The sequence below is a fragment of the Psammomys obesus genome, unplaced genomic scaffold (genome assembly GCF_907164565.1).
Source record: "Psammomys obesus unplaced genomic scaffold, mPsaObe1.curated_primary_1811, whole genome shotgun sequence".
In the NCBI taxonomy this organism is placed as follows: Eukaryota; Metazoa; Chordata; class Mammalia; order Rodentia; family Muridae; genus Psammomys; species Psammomys obesus.
The window spans coordinates 11,538,776-11,562,961 of NW_026596040.1; the positions used below are offsets into that span (position 1 = coordinate 11,538,776).

At 45.2% G+C, this 24,186-nt stretch overlaps 1 protein-coding gene across 2 annotated transcripts in view; it reads left to right on the forward strand.

Moving 5' to 3' along the window:
• The window catches only part of Tnfaip8 (TNF alpha induced protein 8), a 116,671-nt gene that overhangs the window by 53,828 nt on the left and 38,657 nt on the right, over positions 1-24,186 (forward strand). Inside the window, exon 1 of one of the 2 annotated variants that reach the window (XM_055622713.1) lies at positions 22,146-22,297. The exons of the other annotated variant lie outside the window; for it this stretch is intronic. Coding sequence (XP_055478688.1) covers positions 22,225-22,297 — 73 coding nt within the window. The 5' untranslated portion in view covers positions 22,146-22,224. Of the gene's footprint in view, positions 1-22,145; positions 22,298-24,186 lie in introns of those variants that run through there. 2 annotated transcript variants of the gene reach the window in all.

The following is a 24,186-nucleotide window of genomic DNA, read 5'->3' on the forward strand; positions in this document are numbered from 1 at the left end:
GGCCACCAGTACTATTTTGTAGAGTCATTGTTGCTCTTGGATAAAGTGCACATCATTTATATAAGATAAGTATGTGTCTCTGGGTGCTCAGAGCTGTGCATGTCATCTTCCGCCCACTTTGTATGTAACACACACACCAGACACACGCACCCATGCACGCACAGAATCTGTCTGATGTGTGTATAAACTGATAAACTGCTTGTTTTTGTGTCTGATGTCATGGTGTGTATACAACTGGGATCAGAGCCGGATTTGCTTGGGAAAGTCTTCTGGAAGAAGTGGAGTTTGGGTCGAGTTCCAAAGGGAAGGAATAATTGCAAGACTGGAGTCATACAGTTTCATGGGTTAAGCATGAAGCAGTAGAGTGCAGATTGTAGCAACGAAAAAGGCAGGATTTTGTGAAAAAGAAATGAGAGTGTGAGAGCCCAGCAGAGAACCAAAGGGCCAAGGGGCTTGGCTAACTTCCCCATGGGGTGCTTCCTCCTCAGATGCCAGCACATCTCATGCTGCCCTCTAGTGAATGAGCCGAGAGGCGCATGGACGCGCCACCACTGCTTCCGTTTCCCTTGGGTATTTTAAGTGTAGAGTTAGAGCAGATGAATGCACCGTTGTTACTGTGAATCCTATTAATGCAGACACTGGAAATTTGGGGCTGAATGGCGGTATGAGGAACTTCCTATTGGCCAAATTCACTGTTTACAGAGTAGGCTAGACATTGGGCATGCGCGTGTGCACTTCTGCAGCAGCATGAAAGCATGTCACAACTGGCCCTGGGCCGTTTATGTCTTCACTTGAGTTGTCCTATTTTTTTCACGTGGCTACAGCGTAAATCTTGGTAGTGGAGAGGGAGAGAGACCTATGATCATGGGCACCACAGCTCATAGTACTAAAAGCCAAAGAAACAAAGGAAGTTGGCACTGCTGTCTGCCTTTCCACCTACGTGCTGTGTTCCTTGTGGGTCCCAACCGTTCTTTCAGGCCCTGGGGATACGAAGCTAAATTAGGCAGGAAAATGCCTGCTGTGGGAGAGCAGCTGACCAGACATAATAAATTTGTAAAATATATGGTAACTCAATAGTAAGGGCTAAGACGGGAAAACAAACACAACGAGGGAGATAATTTGTTCTGTCTCTCTCCATGTATGTGCGTGCATGCCCACACAGCTGTGTGGGTGAGTCATCTCGGTGATTGCAGTTGTGAACTAACTCTCCCTAAGTACATCCTATTAGTCTCACCTGAGCAGTGTGGGGAAGCCCAAGATTATCCTGGACAGAACACAAGCAGGACCTTGAGGTCAGAGCACCATGTTTTATTCCAGACTGCAGCTCACGAGAAGAGATGGGTTAGAGGTGGATGTGGCCGGACTAAAGGGTCTCAGATAGTTATTTAATCAATTTAACTTTTACTGGGCCTGAGATAACAGCCACTTGGGCTGGACTAGTTTCCTCAGTTTACACACGAACCTAGGTCCATGTCCATGGCCATCCACATTTGCAGTGGCAGATTGGAAGACCCACCTTTCCACCCCAGCATCCTTCCCACCACTCTGTCCGCCTAGGCAGGGATGTGTGGCCACACAGGCCTCAGACCTGCAAGTGCTATGGACTCCTCCAGCATCCGTGTTTCTGCAGGGTTACCTTTGTCTCTCCCCCGACCGTTACCCACTGATAGAGGCCCCTCAGCCACCATAACAATGGACCATCCCCTATGAGCCCAAACTATGGCCATGCCAACGCTGCCTACCTATTTTTGGGAATGAAGATAAATCCTTTTTATTTTCCTGATAATTCTCTCCTAGTCAGTAGGTGACCCATTCCTCATCTGCATTCATTATTAGGTCACTTGGGCATAGTTAATATAAAATGAAAACTTTACAGTCCTAAGATGCTGGGAAACTGAGACTGAAACAGATCTTATTTAAAATTAACTTGAAAGCAGAAGTTGAGAAGGGAGCCGGAACTCATTGTCACCAAATGCAGTTGTCCTGGACATGTTTTGCCTCGTCCTTGTCTTTTTGTCATATGTTGAACTAGTTCAAATCATTTTTGTCTCCTTTGCACTTTTTTACATCTTATGACTGTTGTCCTCTGGATACAGGCCAGGTTCTTCAGTATCATTGTGTGATGGAGGTCAGAGCAGTACTAAGTACAGAAAAACGTGACTCCTACATTGTCTCCTCTTATTTAATCATCCTGTGTCCTATCTCTGGTAGAGAAAATTTCACCTTGTGTATGAATGTGTCCTAGGAGCTCTTGCATGCTTCTTTCCCCTCCTCTTAGGGTTCATGTTATAGATGTGAGATTTACATCACCACCGTCATCACTGTCACCATGAGAATCACTGACACCATCATCATTACCATCACCGTCATAATCACCATCACCCACCATCTCCCTCTTTTACGCTTGTTTGTATAGCTTCTTCACTTTAATTCCTGGGGAAGGTAATTTCATGTTCCTTTGTGATGACTGCTGAAATCTCTCTGTGAACCTAAAGAATGAGCATTAATTTGCCTTGTGTATTATCAGTTCTTGTGGTATAGTTCTTTGATTACTTTGGGAGCCTGGGGGCCCAGAGTTATGCTACTTTTTGCTTTACAGTTTTTAGGAGGGTAGTAGCTCTAAAGGAGTTTTCTTAGCCAGATTTGATGAGAATCAAAGAATGGGGCACCTGCTGGGAGAAATTCTAAGCAGGAACATCACAAGTATTTGGTACATGCGGGAGGTGGGGAATAGGAGGGCCCTCTTAAAGATGCTACCAAAGAGGCTAGTTAAAGCCCTAAAGGATTATCAGCTTCCAGAAAGTCATCCTGTTGGGATTCTGGTTTCAGTTGTGAGGCTGCAGAGTGGAAGTACAGAACCACGGTGGGCTGCGTGCTCAGAATGGAAGAGCAGAACTGTGATTGGCTGTGTGCTGCGTTCATGGTAAAAGCAGCGCTACGTAGACTCTTGAGCACTTTCTGGTTTTGTTTGCTTAATTTTTGTTGTTGAAGACAAGATCTTGTTATGTAGCTCAGGCTGCTGTCTAACTCCAGATCCTCCAGCCTTTACTTTCTGAGTAATGGGATTAGAGGCATGAGCTCCCAAACCAAGCTGACTTTGAACATCCTCAAATGCAAGTTCAAACTCACTTTCTGTATTAACAATGTGTTGTTCATTTGCTACTTTTCCCAGGAACTAGTTAGTAACATTTGTCTTTTACCACACATGTGCTCCTGAGTGTGGGTTCAGCACCCAGGAAAAACTCCAAGTCATACCTGATCTCCCTCCTGGCTCCTTACATTTTTGAACAGGGGCTTTTTACCTGTGCAAACCTTTCCAGCACCTTGATCCATCATGCAAATCTTGCCCCTTCTGACCTCTGTCAGGAGGGAGGCAGTCAGCCCCATATGACAGGACCTATCTATATGAGGTCTCCTAGGAAGCCCCTGAGCTGTTAGTCAGAGGTAAGGCCCAGGAACTAGGCCCCGTTCTCAGGCTCCCTACCCATCTATGCCACTGGGATTTCACAGCTGTCGGATCCTCATCTGCCTTGGGACTCTGCCTCTAATGCCTCTGTCATCCAATGCTAGTCCTGGGCCTGCTGAAGGGACGTTTTTCAGGCTTCATGCTGACCTAGCTGAAGATTTTAATGGGCAGCTCTGTACCCCTGTGTCATTGACCTGCTGAAGTTCAAGCACTGAGAATATGGTGAAGTGGCTAGCAACATTAGAAACATTGTCATTGTTCCCAACATTCTATCAGTAATGGCTCTCAATGTGCTGAAAAGAGAAACCCATTTAGACCGGCTCACACAGAAGAGAGCCAGGAGTTTAGGAGTACCTAAACTCAGTACCTACCTGATTTAGAAATTTACTGTTGTGGAGAACCCACTTTCTTCCTGGTTCCTTCTGTGGTTGAGCGTCCTCCTGAACTGGCTTCTCTCACAGGGCTAAGACTGTAAGATCTAGACTTCAGCGAGCCTCTTTTCTAGATGATTTGAGCAAACCTCTGATGTCTTGAGAACCAATTTGTTTGCTATACATCTGCTTGGTGATTGGCTTAAGCATGGGCTACCTGAACCCTCTTCTCTGTGGCAGAGACATCTGTGATTACTACTGTTAGATTGAAATTGTTGGAGCAGCTACCAAAGAGAAAGGAATGTGAGTGGTACTGACCCTCAATGTCCCGTACACAGGCCGCATGGTGTGTCCACTAAGTTGATTCTCGTTTGGTGACTGGCCGTGGTATGATATAGTGAATGGGGCACAGCATACGAAATGGCCAGTGACTAACATCAAATGCAAAGACACCAATCTCACGACCACTGTAACATGGTAGATCACACACACAAATTCTCAAAGGTCAATACAGCATCTTCACGGTACATAGACAACACTGACACTTACTAAGTGAAGAAAATTTACTACAAACAGTTCTTCGAAGTCTTGTAATTTACATGTCATTCTAAAGACTCAAATCTGACATAGTTTTGTTTAAAAAAAAACACTGTATAACCACATTCTTGCAAAGACCAGTCTTATAAATATATTAATTTAATCGTCCTATTTGACTAATTATCTCATTAACCTAAATTTTAAAAAGTGGGTTTTGGGAAATGCAAACCTTTCAAGACTGCACATGAATATTTAGGAGCATGTTTTGCTACAGGTGAGTCCTGCCTAGGAGTGACTGGCAGGGCAGCAGAAGGGCTGGTGACAGAGAAAGCTGTATAAAGTCAGGAAAATACCACTTGGTAAGTTGGTAACACAGAAGGGTGCCACTATATTCTTTCTATGAAATCCCTGGCTAGTGTATCAGACTCTGGAGCACTGGCTCCAGTCAGCAGTAATCCCTGCTATGTCCCAGAAGGAAGTTCATGCACAGAGGACCTGTGCAGGGATTACCTTATCAGTAGGCTTTTGCCCAAACCCTATTAAAAACCTGGAGTGGGCTGGCTTACCCACAGACACTGGGTGAGATTTCAGAGGACCTGGTAAAGGGGTGCCATCACTGCTGTTTCAGGAGGGATTCTTGCAACGGAATGCAGAACTCCTGAGGCCACAGCCCAGATTCTGGAGGTTCCGTTGTCTAGTTTCTGTAAAGACACTTGTGTGATGAGTTTTTGTATATTGTCATGTGAACTTTGTGGGGTCATTTTTTCATTTGTAAACAAGTTTGAAGAATATAGAAATGAATTTGCCTTTGAATGTTAGCTTTCTGATTCTTGGGTTTTATGTAGACTGTGGTAGACTGTATCTTGAGGAACTAAGTTGTAAGTAGCTGCAGAGACTTGAGTCCTCTCTGTGAGGACCCATACACACAGATGGGCGATGGCTCCATTTCTGTATTGCATGCTACAAATTAGCTATGAAGAGGCTTCAACTGGCCGGGTGCCAGGTGTGAATTGCTCCAAGTGTTGTTGGTTGTAAACCAGACAGTGTCCACATTTGTGGCCACAGTTCACTGAATAGAACTGCTTCCTTTGCCAAGCCAGAATAGGATATTGGCTGACAGGCTTGCGTTCTGGAACGTTCCGATGTTAATGACAGTACAGGAGCAGTGTGCATGGACCAAATCAGTAGGCGACCCAGATCAGTGGGTCACCCACAGCAGTGTGCCTCTGGAGAAATGGTTCAGAGCCTCGTCATGTTTTATCCAGGGACTATCAAGTCTTGAGGTCGTATTGCACTTCTTTTTTGTAGAGTCTGATTGTAGAGCTGTTGCACACTCTTGTGGCTTACTGTTCAGTAATCTTAATGCTCAGCAGCTCACCTGAAGTGGTTAGCTCTGGCCTCGCCTCAGCAGGAAAACAGTTACGATAGACATTTGAGCGCGCCACAGCAAATACCAAAGGGTAAGTAAAGACGTGCCAAGTTAGAAATTGCGGCATCCTGAGGCTTGTTAAGAAAAATATAAAGCATTGGTTCTCAACTGTGCTGATGCGGCAGCCCTTTAATACAGTTCCTCATGTTGTGGTGACCCCAACCATGAAATCATTTAGTCACTACTTTCTAACTGTAATGTTGATACTATTGCAAATCATAATGTAAATATCTGATATGTGACCCCCAAAGAGGTCATGACCTACAGGTTAAGAATCACTGGTATAAATACCCTTAGCAGCACTGGAGTTAGAGGCAAAAGAAAACTTACCTGGCCAATCAGGTGTCAGCTAGGGAAGTAAGCCCACTGACTTTGGCTGTCACTGTTGTGTTTACTCATAGTGAGAGATAGCAGATTTTAAGGATGTGAGCCTTTCATCATTTATTTTTGTGTGATTGACTTTAGCATCTACCTTAGATTAGAAAACTGGCTGTCTCTGGAGTAAGCAAGACCTCCAAAATTTTCACCCATAAATTGAAAACTTTGGGAAGGAAACAGTGTCCTTGTGAAAGTCTTGTTTGGCCTTTGGAGGCTCAAACACTTCAGAGAGGCAGAGGTGGAAATCACAGTCAAAACAGTTCTCAATATTTTATGTCACTTAAAATAATTCGCATTGCAGCACCTCAGGAACTCCAAGCTTTTAAACCGCACACTCCGGCTCTGTGAGTTGTCTCTTGGCTGTGGCTCTTCTCTTTCGTCTCTTCTTGGTATTAGGAAGGTATAGGATTACTGGCCTGCCAGACCTGGGAGTGGAGCCATAATGGCTGTTCATTCTCTACCCAGTGCTCCCCAAACTCTTTTAATTTCTACAGTTCTGCTTCCTACCCAGGTGCCCCGGAGCCCTCACCTCTGCAGAAAACGAGAAAAGAAACCAGCGAATTGCTATCAGATGTTAGTAACTCCCAGGCCCTTCCTCCAAGGAATGCTTGTATTTTCCAAAAGAGCCTCACAGTAGAACAGGAAGTAGGGCAGAGTTTCACACCGAGTACCACCTCTCCAGTGAGAGTATTTCCTGTTTCACTCAGAGACCAGTTGGGGCCTTGGGAGCCTTCCAGTTGGGTCAGACCTGCTGGACCAGCACCAACCCAGAGAAGTCAAAGGAGTTTTGAGTTTGTCCTTTAATGCAATTATTCCAGGTCCCTCCAGGCTCCATGCGAATTCTTGCAAATGTGTTTTTATAAGAGATCCAGGGCACCCACTCACCTCCCTGTGGCTGGCGTTGGCCTTGATACAACTGTGGAAACACAAATATTTCCTTTTCAGGGGCACTCACGCCTGGACCATTCTTTTCTCTTTTTTTCTTTTTAATAATGGTTTCTTACAACTTTTGCTTTTTAGGAAAACATTGTAAATGAATGTCCCACCATGCTTTCGCTATTAGCTTCATGTTGACTTATTCTGTAGACCCTTTGGTGTCTATCTTTAATTATGTGTCAAGCTTCTCTTAGTCAAAGGATTACCAGTGGCTTTCTCACCAGTGTAGGCTTCCTTTCCCATTGGTCATTCTTGAACATGTGGGTCTCTGCATGTGTTGCTGATACTGCCCAGGTCCCTCTCCCATCATCCCACCTTCTTTGCTGCCAGCATGTCTTTTGGCCAGGCTTCCATGATGACCCCATCCCACAGGTGTGATTTAGGTGGTTCTCTGAACTTTCATGGTACCTCATGCTGTCTTGCTCCTGTAGTTGTCATATACCCTGTGAGTCCTTCTCTAGCCCCTTCCTCCACTCAACCCCTAACTGGCTCAACAAGGCCAAATAGCTGTTGGCATCTGTATCATGTTCCTCTAAGTGGTGGGACTCCACAAATATTTGCAGAATGGAGAAAAGAAGTCAATGAAAATGGCGCCTGCAATGACGCAACTTTCTTTAGAGCAGACAGTGAGCCCTGGTTTCCTGAACAATGTTTAGTCTCTCCAGGTCCTTTTGATATACAATTGAAGCCATAGAGGCACCTGGCCCTGATGGAAAAGATAGTTGTCAGGACATCCTGGCCACAGGCATTCACCACCCAATCAAGAGCAAGTAGTTCTGCATTGCTTGTCTGAAAGCGGGAGTGGCTGTTGATGAAAGCTGGATACACTTTGAGGTTCAGATCAGAAGTAAAATGGAGAATTCATTATTCGGGAGACCAAGCAAGTTGTTGGTAATTGAGTTGATCCGTGTTTGGAGGAAGAACATGAATATTTATTTGATTGACAATTGGAGAGTAGCACTGTTAGGACTGTCACAGCACTGTGTATATTCAAGGTCATGTAGCCAGTGCTGAATTTTCTGGGCTGCTTAAGGAATGTTCAAGGTAAATTTTAACTATACATAATTTACCTAGTGGATCTGATAGCTCAGTGCTCCTCACTGCCTCCCCCGCCCCCCCAAAGTCAGTTCCCTCTATACCATGTATTCAGTACAGGCTATCTAAAAGAACATTTAGAAGTAAAGTGAAATAGCTGTTGGCATCTGTCCCATTTCCTGTAAGTGATGGGGGTTCCACAAATACTGACATTTACTTGAATTCTGATCATTTTTTCCCCTTGAAATTGGGCCAGATTTATGGCCCGTGTGTAAAAACAACGAAAAAAGTCACCATTCTCAGTTTTTGGGAGTGAATGTTGGGCCATACTGATGTTGCATAAGTGTATGATTAACTATAGCCTCCTTCTTCAAAAACATGTGTTCTAGGATCCAGACAAATGGCTCAACAGTTAGAGCCCTGACTGTTCTTCCGAAGGAACCTGGGTTTGATTTTCAGCACCCAGTTGTACCTAGTTGTAACTCAAGTTCCGGGAGATGTAGCATTGTCTTCCGGCCTCCCCAGGGCACTGCATGCACCTTGTACATAGGTGAGGGTGAAACACCCATACACATAAAATTAAATAACAATTAAAAAATATGCCCGTAGGTTCTGTAAATAGAGTGGCTATTCTATGTGATTTCACAGGATAGGGAGCTGCCTGGGAGTTCCGTTTATATGGACAGTCAGTCATAGAGGAGACTGAAGCTCCTCCCACATGGGAGGCCTTAACACCCTTAGATGTGTTAAGTGGAGCCCGCTTCCTCTGGTCACACCTGTCCCTCCAGTGGCTTCCTCTTCTCTCTTAATGTCTGGGCCCCTTCTCCCCAGTCAGCCAGTCTCAGCGCCTCCACATGGGATCTACTCTCAATGTTTCTTAGTGGGCCGTATCCCTCTTCCGAATCGCCTGACAGGCCAACTGTGCCTTCTTGACCCCTTCCCAAACAGACACCTTGGGTGTAGGAGAGCATGGAACGAGGTCAAAAGACTCACACTGTCATCTCAGCCCTAGCTGGTGGCTGTGGGCCAGCCACTTAATGCCTCTGAGGATCCGTAAACTCACGAGAAGTGAGTGTTGAAAGCGGCACTCAAGATTTCTTCTTTAAGGATTGTTATGAGGGAGGATCCCCGTGGAAGTGCTCCATAGCGTGGAATGTGCCGTCTCGCTCAGGGCCGTGTCCTTCAACGTGCGTGTGCCTCCTGTGACACAGAGCTGTACAGCGTTAGGGCAGCTAATGTGCTGTGTGTAAACTGCTGAAACATGTACATAAACGTCTGGGTTGCTGACTGAGAATTTGGGGCTTGAGGACAAACAAGGTGCTTCCTTTTAAAAGAAATTCTCTTTTCTTCTTAACATTTAATTAACATGATATTCATGCATACTTATAGGTTACAGTGCGGTGATTTTACATTTACACATTTTATAAAATGTCTAATGAAAAAAAAAAATCAAGGTAACTATTTTTTCCAGCCCCTAAACATTTATCATTCCTTTAGATGGGGAACTTTGGACTCTTCTCTTCTGGTTCTTTATACAGTAAATAGTTAATGTTTGTCAATGATGCTCATTCATCCAGGCTGTAGGATACTGGGGCTTAGTCTTCCCATCCAGTGCTCTTTTGTATCCATTACCCACTCCCTGCACTTCTGCCTCTAGTGACCATTGATCATAGTTCCTGCTTCCACAGAATCAGCTTTCTTGATATGACGCCTTTTTACAGTAACAGATTTTTTTCATGCGTTAAACGATATCAAAGTTAGTTGCACATGATGCAGTGGCGGACTCACAGTAGCCCTGTAAGGTGCAGTGTATGACTCCAGCTAAATAGAATGTGGTCGCCTGAAAGACATTTCAGGGCTTGAGCAAAGAGGCGTCGGGAATTCCCATCTGGGGCTTATTAGTGTATGCATGCAGGTGGCTGGCATAGGGCCGGATGTTAGTTCTTAACTTAAGGAAACAAAGTTTTCAGTCCAAAGATGGCCAACTTGTTGCTTTGTCAAGCAAGTGGCAGCAGCTGCCTGTCTCTTGCTGTCCCTGGAAAGTCCATCAGCTGAAATGGCTGGTCGCTCAGGCTCAGTCTGCCTCTACAAGTGTGGTGTGTTGTAAGGTAGCTGGGTAGGCTGCTTCTGTGGGTAGGTACAGCCCATGTGCCCATGTGCTAAAGCCGAGAGTCCAGGGAACATCTTTTGGGAAGATTGGCGCTGCACACTCTGTTTCTGTGAGGATGATAAAGCAAGTATCTCCACTCTGCACACTGTAAAACAGAAGGGTCGCAGCTGGCAGGATTACTTTCTTCTTGGCTCCTTTTCTGAAGGAATTTTTGGAAACTTGTTAGATTTATGAATAGTTGCAGATTACCAGCTTTGGTCTCCAGGGCAAGCAAATGTTCCTTTAAACTTCTTTTTGTCTTTGAAGATAACAGATTTGTGTTTTCCTGGTTCCTTGTAATATACTTTATGGGTGGAGGAAATGAAGTTTATTCTTACATATTGTCATAACTCAGTATAATGAAATGTTGAAATGATTATTTCATTGGTTATATCGTCTCTTCAAAGTGTCCAACATGTGTTATAGGTCTAGAGAGGAAAACAGGCAAACAGAAGTAAAGGATAAACTTGTATTTGAAATGATATAACTTAGTTGTCTGTCTCAGAAGATATCTGATGTCAAGCTTATCAAAAGTAGAATGTGATAGGGAAGTTCACCACTGGCCTCGGTAGGCTTCATAGAAAAGGGGAGGTCTGAGTATGGCTTTGAGAAAGGCAAAAAGGAGGATGTAGCTGCAGATTAAAAAAAAAAAAAAAAAAAAAAAAAGATTAGCAGTAGCTGCCCCCACAGTGTTACTGTACTGCACAGGGTTCTTGTAAGTAATTTCCAGTGAATGGAAACAAATGTCAAAAGTTTCTGAATGATTACTTTTTAATACTTTTTAACCCATTCATGTCTGGGAGTGTGTGGGCACATACTTGAGAACTTGTTCCCATAAACAGTTTTCATGCCTGCTTACATTGCTATTGTTTTTACTGGCTGGCACCTTGGCAGTGGTGTCTCACCTGTGTCACTCTGAGGGGTGCAGGTCTGTGGTAGGTAGGGACTGTTGTATTGTATCCTGGACAGGCGTTCAGGTTTTCAGCCCATGCTGTTGGGAGAAAACAACTTTAACAATTATAAGCACCACAGCTAGATCTGATATTTTGACTGGTCAGTGCAGGAGCAGAGGAGAAAGGGCCACTCGGGAAATATTTTCACCCGCAATTGGGTTAGAAATAAACTGGCTAACATGAATGATAACTGCCATACTCTAGCCACTGTTGCCAAGATGGAGAGGAAAGAAAAAAAAAAAAAAGAATGCTATATAAAAAGACAATCAAGATGCTCAAAAAGGGATCAAGATGGCCTGACAGTGCCCTCGGGGGTGGACATGTCTAGGCACAGTGACACTAAGCAGCCGTCCAAGCAGGCCAGTCGTACGCAGTTGGAAACACATGGCCAGCTTAGCAAGTGTTGATATAGTAGTAACTCCTATTAAGAAATAATGTACTTAAGTTGAAAGATTAAAAAGGGGGTTGTTTTCTTCTTTAGTTACTAATGACATATGTGTACCTCTGAGGTACTGTGTATCAGTCAGGGTCCAATCAGGAAGCTGCATGTTAATTTGAACATAAAGGTTTGAATAAAATGTTAGCTAGAGAACACTGTAGTGATTTCTCATTTTTTATTTTTTAAGAATAGAGGAGCTGTAGAGCTGGATCAGAGGTTAAGAACACTAGCTGTTCTTCCAAAATACCTACATTTGATTCCCGACACCCACATGATGGCTCACAACTTTCTATAACTCTAGCTCCAGAAGATCTGACTTCCTCTTCTGGCCTCTATGGTGGCATATACTCACACAGACAGACATAGGCTTAAATAAAGATTCTAAAATCCTTAAATGGAATCCTGCAGTTCCATTTCTGGTTATATAACCAAAATAATCGCAAAAGATGTCAGAAACATATCCTTGCATTTATATGCAGAGCAGTAGCCACAGGTGGGAGCAACTGAAAGTATGTTACAGAGATGATATAGACTCTTACTAGGCCTTTAAAAGGAGATTCGGACACATGCTTTGACATGGATGAAGTTAAGTGAAGAAAGCCAGTCACCAGTTCTAGAAAGCACCAATTCTATATAACCCACTTAGATAAGTGGGCTACTTAGAGTAGCCTAAATCTTAGGGACAGAAATAGCCCATTAAGTAGTTTCCCTGATTTAAAACATTCTGAAGATGTATAGTAATGACAGTCATACAAACATGTGAACGTACTTAATGTTACTAATCTATAAATTTTTAACAGTTGCAATATAATTTTTATGTCATGTATATGTCACCACAATGATAAACATGGTAAAACAAAACAAAACAAAACAAAAAAACCCTATGTGTTAAAAAGAAATATTAACCCTGATGGGGACTGGCTCATCAGAAATACAGGGAGCTAGTGAAGAAGAAAGAACAACTTCTTCCGCTCTAGATAATGGTTCAGTAGGTGGCAGCCAAGTCGCTATGGTGTTTGTTGTGCTGGCAGAACATGGTGGATGTTCACCCTCCAAGCTGCTGAGGGTGGCTGTTCACAAGGAGTTTTCTCACTTGGGACATTTGCCCATTACCTGAAGGGGACGCCAGAAGGAACTTCCTGAGGTTGGGTAGTGCCAATCAGTCAAATGTACAACCGGAGCCAGCTGATGATGTGTCTGCACTAGGGAGCTGGCTGCCCAAGGCACCCACGATGTGCTTGCTAGTCTTATGTCACTTGACACAAGCTAGGATCATTAGAGAGGAAGGAGTCTCAGCTGAGGAAATGTCTCCATGAGCTCCAGCTGTAAGGCATTTTCTCAATTAGTGATCAGTGGGGGAGGGCCCAGCCAATGATGAGTGCCGTCATCCCTGAGCTTTTGGTCCTGGGTTCTATAAGATTTAGGCTGAGCAAACCAGGGGGAGCAAGCCAGTAAACCCCCACCACCACCATGGTCTCTGCATCAGTTCCTGCCTCCAGGTTCCTGCCTTGTTTGAATTTCTGCCCTGACTTCTTTCAGTGATGGACTACGATGTGGGAGTGCAAGCCAAACAAACCCCTTTCTCCACAGCTTGCTTTTTGGTTATAAGGTTTCACAGTAGAAACCAGATGAAAGTGAGGAAGGGAACATCTTCCTATAACATCTCAGCAGCGCTGGCCACTGAATAAATGCAGAATTCTGTCAGCTACAGGAGAAACACTGGATAAAAGCCCCTGAGTTTTCTTGGTGTAGGTAATGAAGAACAGGCTTAGAAGGTGAGGTGAGAGGGTCTCTCATGAGTCATGTCACAGCTTCTCCAATCCTGAGATCAGACAGGGCCCTGCAGCCCTAATTTCCTGTTCTCTGTTCCCATTCACAGAATTCTTGTGTTTATCACATCACATTTCTTTGGAAAGAAATGATGTCATCGCATGAAAAACAACACAATGTGACATTAAGCTGTGAACCAGCTTGAGCACAAAGCTCACACATTGTGCACTGTCTGAGAGGTTAGATGTTATTCTGTTGTCATTCCCTCCCCACCGCAATCTAATATGCATGGCATCCTTCTGACTTTATGGTGGTACCCCCAGTGAGCTACCTGGACACCCAGTGTGGGTATCTCAGAGATAGAGTTGGGAGCCCTTATCAGCAACTTGAGGCACACCGCTATTACTAACAAGTCTAAGGTGCTGATTTAGTTAGGAAGGCATTAGAGTCATGTGTAAAGTAAAAATTGTATTAACTCCTTATTAATTAACTAATAACTATTGTACCAATATTAACTTTGGAGACCTCCTAGGAAGTTACTGAAGGCTGGTAGCCCGCCCCTCGACTTTTCTCAGAGTTACTGAGTGAGTGTTGTTTCTAGCATGAGAACAGGTTGCAGTTTCTTTGGCATCAGCTATTGTTAGCTTCTTTTGGGAAACATTTGCCATGGGGAGATAGATAGCTTAAAATCACTAGAGGAGACTTTGAATGTTCTCAGTACAAAGAAATGAGAAGAAATGTTGGCAAGGATGGCTGGCCCAACTGTCTTTTGTTGATTAACATAACAATGTACTAAAGTACCACAGTGTGTCATATGAAGATGTACAGTTAATATCTGTCAATACTTCAATACTTCTATGGTTCTTTTTTTCAATTTACATTTATTTGGTGTGTGTGTGTGTGTTGTACATGGAGGTCAGAGGACAATTTGAGAGAGTCAGTTCTCTCCTTCCACCGTGTCTGCTCCAAGGCAAGCACCTTGCACTACTGAGCCATCTATCAGGCATGCCCATCATTTTTTTTTAAAACTACATATTCTTGAATGTATCAGTCACCTTTTGTGTATAAGGGCTACCAAGATCAAAGGCTAGGCCGAGGTGCAGAGAGAGGGTCAGAGGGGAGCAGTGAAGTCTCAGCTTTACACCATCCCATTTTCCAGGATAAAATTATGTTGACAGCTCCTCAGGTGCTGCTTCACTATTATTTGCATCTGTTTGAAATGATCATGTATACCTGAAATTGAAAAAAAAAAAAAAAGTGGTGTGTAAGGAGACTTTGCTGTACTCAGTAGTTAAAAAAAAATTCAGTGGAAATAGATTTCAGATTGAGAAAGTTAATGATTTATGCTTCGTTCTACAAAATTCATGCGCTTAATATTACATTCCGTAGCATGTACACAGTTCAGGTGGGGAGCTGGTCAGAACATCACCCCACACTCTGACCTGTAACTGACACGTATTTCTATAGCGCTTCTTTACGGACTGACCAAATACACAAATACACGGGTTTCAGAACCTGACCTATTCCAGTAGAAAAACTCCTGATCCATTCCAGAAAAGGAGGCTCTCCTCTCTGCCTGAGCCCTGTTTGGACAAGTTCTGCTTCAGCTCACATTTTACTGCCTGCTGAGTTTGTCTGTCCAGTGTCAGCCTTGGCCACTGTGCCTGGAAAGCCCATTCTATCCCGAAGTTTCTCCACAGCCTTTTCTCTCTTAAACCATGGCCACCTGGCAGATGACCAAAACCCCTAAGATCCTGCCCTTGTGCAAAAGCTGATGTAAAAATCAGATTATGACAACTGGGCATAGATTAAACTGCCAGACAGATCTCAGACTGAGAGTCTGAATTCAAATTTCCACACATGGAGCACGACATTGGGATTTCACATTTTTCTCAGAAACTTGCAGAAAAACAAAAACAAAACAAGACAACAAAACCGTGTCTCTGCTCAGATGCAGTCATTCGGTGCTCATTACTCAACCTGTCTTGGTGTAGTTCTCCAGCCCCTCAAAGCGAACACAAGGAGGGGAGAAGAGATTATCGCTGGGGGTCTGAGCTGAGCCTCTGGCTTCTGAACGCTTCAGAGTAATCAGTCACAGATGTGTGTGAGCCAGCGGCGCTGGGAGGTTGCATAAGTATCTCAGATTGCATGCAGCTATGGCCGGCCAGCCAGCCAGCCAGTGTGAGGGGCTCTCTAGTAGGTTGCTCCGAAAGAAAATTCAGTTATAAATCTATGTTTATCTCATCACAAAATTATTTCTTCAGTGTAAGGAGGTAGGGGCAGTTGTTAGAAGGGAAACAACTTTCCAGTTACTGCCCTTAAGCTTGAATTTCAGCTCACTAGGAAGAGGAGCTTTCTAACTAGAGAGAAATGGGGTTGTCTTGTAAGGAAAGTGTATCTGCTAAGAGAGGTGAGGAAGGTGAGGATGCTGCTGCTGGCATGTCTGGGGGCCCAAGGAGAGAGCTGGAGTGCTAACAGCTAAGGTCACTTCCAGACTTACGCTCCTGTGGCCGGCTTTGACTGGTGATCACCTGAGTCCAGGCTTGCTGCCCTCCCTCCAGCTTGACTCCTTCTCATCAGTCTATTGAATCCTTTCTGTGACCCCCGGCCATGCTTTCCCATTTGACCCCATTTACCTGGGGACAGGAAGGACTCCAGCTCTGGTATCTGTCATCCCTGTTCACTGTAGCTGTGCCACTTCAATCTGGGTAGGCACATAGGGTTCCAAGCAGACATTCCTAAACAACCCAAACCTGTCTGGCCTCATTCATGAAAATATGGAGGAAAGAGATAAGGGGCACATTTTAGTTTGTGTACCAGGCCAGCCTCTTAATTTGTTTCATCACTGTAACTATTAAATAAGTGGCATCATTCCCATTTTACAGATGTGCAAGCAGAGGCTCAATGATATGCCTGTTTTTAGAGGAAAATTTTAAAAACAGTGAATAGAGAAAAACCCTTCTTACCCACAAGCAAGCCTTAACCAGCCTGGGCTCTGCTGTGCTGTCCATAGGAGGGTCAAGAGACACAAACTGAGTCTGTCTCCTCCCTTCCTTCCTTCCTTCCTTTTCTCTCTCTCTGTCTTTCTTTCTTAATTCTGGTTGCTTTATAGCCAAGGAAGCTTGTTGAGGGCCGGATTGAATTTTTAATTAAAAAAAAAAAAAAAGCCAACACATTTGTGGTCTCATGTAGCTGAATAAATAGGGGCTATGAGATTTATAGCTTATTTAAAGCATTGGATGTCAAGAATGGAGTGGCTTTAATTTGAAGCGGTGATCTCAGCATGCGAACAGGGATTAGAGCAGTGTGTGCTGGAGCCACAGCCAGCTGGAAACTCTTCCATGACCTTCCAGTGTAGCAGCCTTTGAGGTAGTCCTCTGTGGGGGGATGACTGGCTTTTATATGAGCAACTAGATAGAGAGGGAGGGCCCCGAATCCAGGAGACGGGAGGGAGGCTCAGCTCCCGCTCAGCTCACTGTGACCATTGCTCCTCAGGTCAGTGACTTGACCAGTCACATAGCCTCCTTTCTTTACTTACGCATGTTTCGAATGACCACGGTGATCCCAAGGGGTGACTTCAAACAAACCCGTAGTAACAGTCTTCCTCTGCTAGTTTGCCACTGAATGAAGGTCCCCCAGTCTCCAAGCTGAGGCCTTGACAGATAGATCCCTCCATAGCTATGGTCTTCGGTCCTGTTCAGCAATAAGAAATTTCAGAAATCGAGTCTTCACGTAACACTAACCAAAATTCTAGAGAAGTCAACTGAGGCAAGATAGAAAGACAGAGAAAAGTTACAGGGCGTGGAAGAGGAGCCCCTCAACTTATAGTATAATTGAATTCTCTCACCAACCAAAAGTCAAGAGTTCTGGCATAGCTAACAAGATTTGCCGTGAAGAGTGCCTACATAGCGACAGTATTCCTTTTTATACACTTCAAGCAAAATGGTAATGAGTCATGTGACCTGGGAATTTAATCCTGCTCCTTTCCGCCTGCGTGATCCGCTGCATCTCAGAACACATTCCCACAGCATACGGGAAGGAACAACCAGCAGAGGAATGTTTCTTTAAAACCCTGTGAAGAATGTAACTTCGGAAGCCACCAAGTCATAGGTATTGCCTCTTGCAGAATACGTTGGTGTCACTTTCTCTGGAGAGGCCAGATCGATTTCTTGGGTATATACTGTTCTTCTTCTAAGAACCTCTCAGAGTCTCTCCCCTAAATTTAGTGGCCACCCTGAAATCACGTTAAAGCTCTCCTTAATGAGCTCCAACACTGCTTCCACAGAGAAAACATAAGTAAATTACTGATACATATTCCAGAAAAGGGATCATGGACTCGCAAACCCTTCCGAGATGTTCCAATCTGGTCTGTGTTTAGTCATCTACTCAGAGCTTTGAAGCGAGGGCGATTTCTTAGGAGGGAAATAGAAACAAACAATGGAATCCTAGGAACCAAGTGTGCACCAGATGCATAGCTGTCGGCCTGCCAGTGTGCACCTCCACGTCAACGCTTCTTCCTACTCCCTCAGAACTATTTGCTCACGCCCAGAACATCAATGATTATGTAAGATTTGCTGGAACTGTCACTGAAAAGTCTGAATGGAATTTACCCACAGCGACACACTCCCAGAGTCTGGTGACCAGTACCCCTTCCTCTTTCCACCTCTGCTCTTCTCAGTTGTCTTCCTTGATTCAGGCATTTCTGTTCCACATCACGCTCAGGCTCCCCAACCTCACCGCTTTACTCCTCAGTCAACACAAGAACACATTAAGGCCATGAGAAGCACCGGCTTAACCTTCTTGGAAGGTACATAGCTGGCCTCCACGGTAACATGAGTACCTCTCCACACGGAGAGCTAGGACGCTAGGCAGGGACGGCCGTGGAGACGTGCCCCAGGAGGCATTCCCGTGTTTTAGAGGGCCGAGTGTGAATGGTATCGGAGGATGGAAGGTCCCAACCAGATGGGACCAAGAACAAAGACCTTTTCCACATTTCATGAAAGGGTAAAAATCAGTTTTGTGCATAGATCATGGGAGTCCTTGCAGACAGGCAATATAAAAGTTGAGGACAGCCTCAGAGTCAACAGAGGAAGGTCATTTGAATACTCTGCAAATAGCCGTTTTGTCACCTATAATTTTATATGTTATGATTCAACATTCTGACACCAGGGAGGAAATGATATCGATAGCATGACCAGAGCTGCTTATGAGGCAGCAGTTGCCAGTGCAGAAGCGGTGGGCAGAGGTGCCTGGTTTCCACTGCAGATGACCAGACCCTCCTTGAGTCTGCTGGGGTATGTGATAGTGTAAAATTCCCAAGTAGCCACACCAGGCCTTCCCACTTCTGCCTGCTGGCCTTCTGAGCTGAAAATTCTCCGACCTACCTTATTCTTCAAAGGTACCTGCTCTGAAGTAAGCCAAAGGGCCCAAAGCCCAGGCTGCCGCCACCTCCTCATTTCTTTAAAAACAAACAAACAAAAACAGCTTCATTGGAGTATAATTTAAGAGGAGACTTGTCCTGCTTCGTGAGATTTAGTTGACTTGCCAAAATTTAGTTCAGTTGGGTTGGCAATAATACATTTTTCATAGAAGCAGATGCCTTGTAAGGAATTCATTTACTCCATGGTCCAGAATTATCAAAATTATAAAAGGATGCTTCAGCTAAACAAGACTCACATATATGTGACTCGAGTCAATGTTGGGTAATGCCTGAATGAATGGGTAAATCATCAGAACCTTTTCAGTGTTTGAATTCTCCCACTCTGGTGCAGACTGGAAAGTTCCGTTATTGCACAGCTGTAGGAATGAAACATAATATTTAAGTATGCCTTTTTCTCAATGGGAAATGTTGCCAGTTTAGTTGCTATTCTGTATTAGGTGATCTATAATGGATCGTTGATGTGAATGCTGAGCTTTTGGATTAGATAAGAACATTGTACAGTCTCTTCACAGAGGGGAGTGGGGATCTAGCCCAGCTGGTAGAGTGCTTGCCTAGGATGCGTGAAGCGCTGGGTTGGATATACAGCCTAACCTAAACTAGACATGGTGGGGCAAGCCTACCACCCCAGCATATTGCAGGGAGAAAGCAGGAGAACCAGAAGTTTCAAGGTCACCCGTGGCCATATACAAATTCCAGACCAGCCTGGGATCCATGAACCCCCCCATCTCCAAAAGACAAACCGTGAATGGGACTCATAGGCAGTAGTAGATCATCAGTCGCTCTGTCTACCTGACCCTCCTGGAATAAACGCCTAACAAAACCAACCCCACCAAGAATTTACCTGGAAGTAGCATAAGGCTAAAAGAGCCCTAGAGAACCAGCTATCTGTTGTCATGATTTTGCAGGTTGGTGGCATGCAGCAGAATAGTTTGCGTGGGGCACAAACTATTGAGGCTTTGAGGCCATGCCAGTGGCTATGATGTACTTTTTTAAATAAGCTGGACACCCGTTGCTCTTGAACTAGATCAGGGCACTCTTCCCCCAAGGTGACTACTGGACTGCATTTGAATAAAAGTTCCTCTGGAGGTTTCTTAAGGATCATGGTGAATGTTCAAAGATCTGCAGGGCTGTTAATGGGATGCTAAATTGATTACCAGGCTGCTGTGGTGGTGTTTAAACTGTTCACTCAGCACTTGTTCTCCTTGGCTAACCTCGGCCGGGCTGAAGGCCTTTTTGTGAACCCATGTAAAAACAAGCAGGGCATTAAGGACTTCTGCTTAACAAACCTTAGGAGGTTTGCGTGCACTCAGATCTGTGAAAGGACATTTAATAGATACTACATAAAGGGGCACTTTCTGAAGGAAAAGAAAATGTCATTCTGCTTAGGGCAAATAGATGTGGAAGCTGGGCTGTCTCGATTTGCATATTCACCACCTCACCTTCAAAAGGTGCTGCTTCGCACCAGCCCCATCCACAGAAGGCATCTCATTTGTGTAGCCCTGGAGGTTCCTCAGAGCCTGGGGTGGACATCTGTGGACATCTGGCCTGTAGAGGGGGGAAGGCAAGGCCGGATGCCAGATGCAAGGTGGGGAGAGGCAGATTCTTTGGAAGGACAGGCAGGGAGGGCCCTGTGCTGCTGGCAAGTGAGCGGTTCTTTTGATTCAGAAGCATACCCAGCCTTAGCTCAGCTTACATCTGCTCCGGTGAGTCTGAGGTTCTAGCGCATGGAGCACAGGCTGCCTAGGACGTGGGGCACAGGGGACCAAGGTAACTATAATTTTCCAAAGGGTGCAGCCTGTTACCCATTTCTACGCATGCTCAGTTTCTGTAGGCTTACAGCACTGATATATTCCAGATGTTTCTTCCTTCCCTCTGGCTATTATGTCTTGGTTCACCTTTCAATAAAATTGAGATACAATTCTGATAGAGTCTTAGGCATGTTAGAATCACTCATCAGTAGGAACCGATTTAATATCAGACTATGTAGTACTATGTATAATATCCTCTTTGACTGTGAATAACCTCAATACTGTTCAAACTAAATGCTGAAATAAAAGGCAAGAGCATCCTTTGTGTAGTATTTATTTTAATAAGGTGCAATAGTTAGTAATAACCTGTGTGTAGCGCTTATAGTTTCAAATCACTTTGTTTATGGTACCTTCTGTAATACCAGACAAATCTGTGAATTATGTATTGCTTTTATCTTCAGTTTAGAGATAAGCAAATGGATGCTTGAGCCCCATTCCACCCTTTAAGGCCATATAGATAATAAAGAGCAGGGCTAAATCTAAACTCAGACTAAAAAAACAAAAACAAACAAACAAACAAACAAAAACCAAAACCTGGGCACTTTACATAGACCTTTTGCTAAATTTACCACAGGGTCTGGACTCTTCCCCCTCCCCCCCATCCCCAAATGACATATAAGGAAAAAGAAGGCAGCTGGAGAATACATTTCTTAAAGAATGTAACTTTTCGCACAGTCTCCAGCCAGCAATTTTTTTCCAGTGGGTGCTTTCCTTTCGGTTATGTTACTTGAGGCCCCCTCATCCTAGGGTTGGTGCTGAAACGAGACTCAGTAAAATAAATACCTCCCTCAGACAGGTAGGCTGGTGGAAACGGTTTTCCCTGAAGGGTAAACCAGGGCCCCCCCAAATCTAAGACAACTTCTTCTGAGCCAGGTAGGAGCCAGGTGGGGAGGGGAGAGCAGGAAGGCTGCTGTTGTCTAGGCCCTGCCGCCCTTTGCCCTTATATCACCCGCCTGTCAGCATTTCCCAAAGCCAAAGAGGCCTTTAGGGCCCCGGCAGCTTGGATGGAGAGAGCCAGCCAAGCGTAAGGGGCCTCTGCCTACCCTGCCCTACTTTCCTCAGAGGCCATTCCTGGCACTGGTGAAGTTGTGCTTTGCGAACAGGACCCTTTCCAACGCTCGCACAGCATCTGTATCACTAGACTGACAGTCTGAAAAGCGTTTTCATTACTCGAGGCATGTAAAAACCCAAGACAAGGGGTGTCAAAAATGTCGCTCCCAGATGCAGTGCGCGCTTGCCCCATGCCCTTCTGCCCTGCACCACCGTTCTCTCCAGGGCACCTTTCCTTCCCTGGGCCCCACCTGCCCGGTCGCCTCCACCCGCAGCAGCCCCTTGGGGGGCGGACTCCTGTGGCCCAGCCCCGCGTGATTCGTCACTCCTGCGGAACTTTCCCCTGAAAATCCCTCCCGCAGTCAGCCGCCCGCCCCGGGAGGTTCTGCTCTCAGAGGCTTCCTCCCACCGTGTCCCGCCCGCGCACAGCGCACTCGTCTGGGAGCCTCGCAGCCCCACGTCCATGTCCGCGGCGGTGGCGCCTGCGGCTGTGCACCCCGACAGCATGCTCTCCGAGGCTGAGGAGTCCAAGGAAGGTACGCCAGCCGCTGGACTCCGCCAAGTTCAGCGCAGGAATGTGGAGGAAGGCGGGAGCAGTAGCTGATGGGAGCTCCAGGCGAGCGGTGGGGAACTTTGTCTCTTCCCCAGCCTGGCTGGACCTAGAGAGTAGGCAGCCCTGTCCCAGCAAACAGGCAGCTAAGGGGCGAGGGAGCCAGCGTCAGACCTAGCCACACCAGCCCACCAAGGCTGCCTTTCAGATTTCTCTCGGAAGGAGAAGGCGAGCTTTGACTGTTCGGAATACAAAACGCGCCTGGAATGGGCTGCTTGCCTGCCTGGGGACAGCCCAAAGCTAGATTCCCAGGAAGAGTCTAAGTCCGGGTCCCTTTGAAAGGGGGTGTCAGGAATTGGAAGGGACGTGCATTTCCGGCTAAAAGGGGAAACTGAGTGGGGAGAGAAGCGAAAGATCTTTATTTGGGGAATATGTTAGCCCCCCCCCTCCAGCTCTTCTGCAGTTAGTTTTGCTGGGGACTGAAAGATGTATGTGTGTGTGTGTGTGTGGGGGGGGTGCTTTTGTCGTTTGAAGCAGGAGAGTTTGTCCTTTTCTGTCTTTGCAAAAGCAAGAGTTTCATTTACTCCTAACAGAGCTGGTGACAGGGCTGGAAAAGCTCCAACCAAAACACTATTATAGCTGGTGTTAGCTTGGGAGTTTATTTGTGTGTGAGTGTTTGTGCGCTTTGTTCCCTGGAACTTTATGTATACAAAAGTCCACTTGTAAATGGGGGTGGGGGTAGGGGTGGCTGGGGAAAATTAGACCGGTGGGGGTGTTCAAGGTTGTGAAATCTCCCTTTCTTTTCAAGTAGCTTCTTGGGAGACTGCTAAGTTGCATGTCAGTCACAACTCAGGCAGCGGAGGGAGCAAGGAAAGTTCTGCATTTTGCAGTGTGGGCTTTCGGAGTGGCTGCATACCTAGCTATGTTGTATGAGAGAAACTGTCGGGTGCTTGTTAAATACAAACACAGGCCAACCAGCATGAAAAGTGACAGCTAGGAGCCCTGCATTTGGGCTCTTCCTGGGCATTTTGGAGCTGGATGTTACCCTGTAGCTGCCTCTTACCAACAGAACTCTGTGCTGATGGATGCTTTCTTTTTGTGTTTTGTACCATTTCCACGAAGTCAGAAGTAGTCAAGGGAAATAGGAGCTGAGAAGAGAAGCCATTCTTCAACTTTTTGGTAAATTGCATAGCACTTAGATTAGCATTTTCTTCCAGGCCTGTTATTCCCTGTCTTTTAGGGAAAGTGAAAAATTGCCAGGTCAACTGTATTATACCTCTCTCTCAGAACCTCCACAGTCTCCCCTCCTTAAGTGAGCTCTGGAAGAGAGTTTGCAGCCAGCACTGAAACTGGTGTGTGGTGGGGACCTTTCTCTCGCTTCTGCCTGCCCTTGCTAGCACTGGTGTACCTGACACACAGGCTTTGCCGTCTGCGTCTTAAAGGAAGCCTAGAATGTCTGTTTCTTTTCAATCAATCTGAGCTTCTAGACTTTTAAATTGAAGCAGCTAGGGTAAGATATGTGTGTGTGTGTGTGTGTGTGTGTGTGTGTATATATATATTTTTTTTTTACTAAGTTTGAGGAAAATTGGACTATTACCTTATTGACCAGACTGATTCATTGAAGCTTCTTCTAGGATGCATGCTAGAGAAAGAGAGAGATTGGTTATGTGTGTGTATCTGCCGGGCTAGTTATTTTGTGGGATCTAACCCCTCACTCAGTCTATCACCACTCCAAACCATCTGAACTAAGAGAAAATTGCCTTTGGATGCTTCGTGTCTAATTTGTTGTAATGGTAGATACTCCTAATTCATCATTCCGAATGCTGGTAAGAGACTAGTGTACTTTCCCTGAGATCGAATCTGGAAGAACTTTCG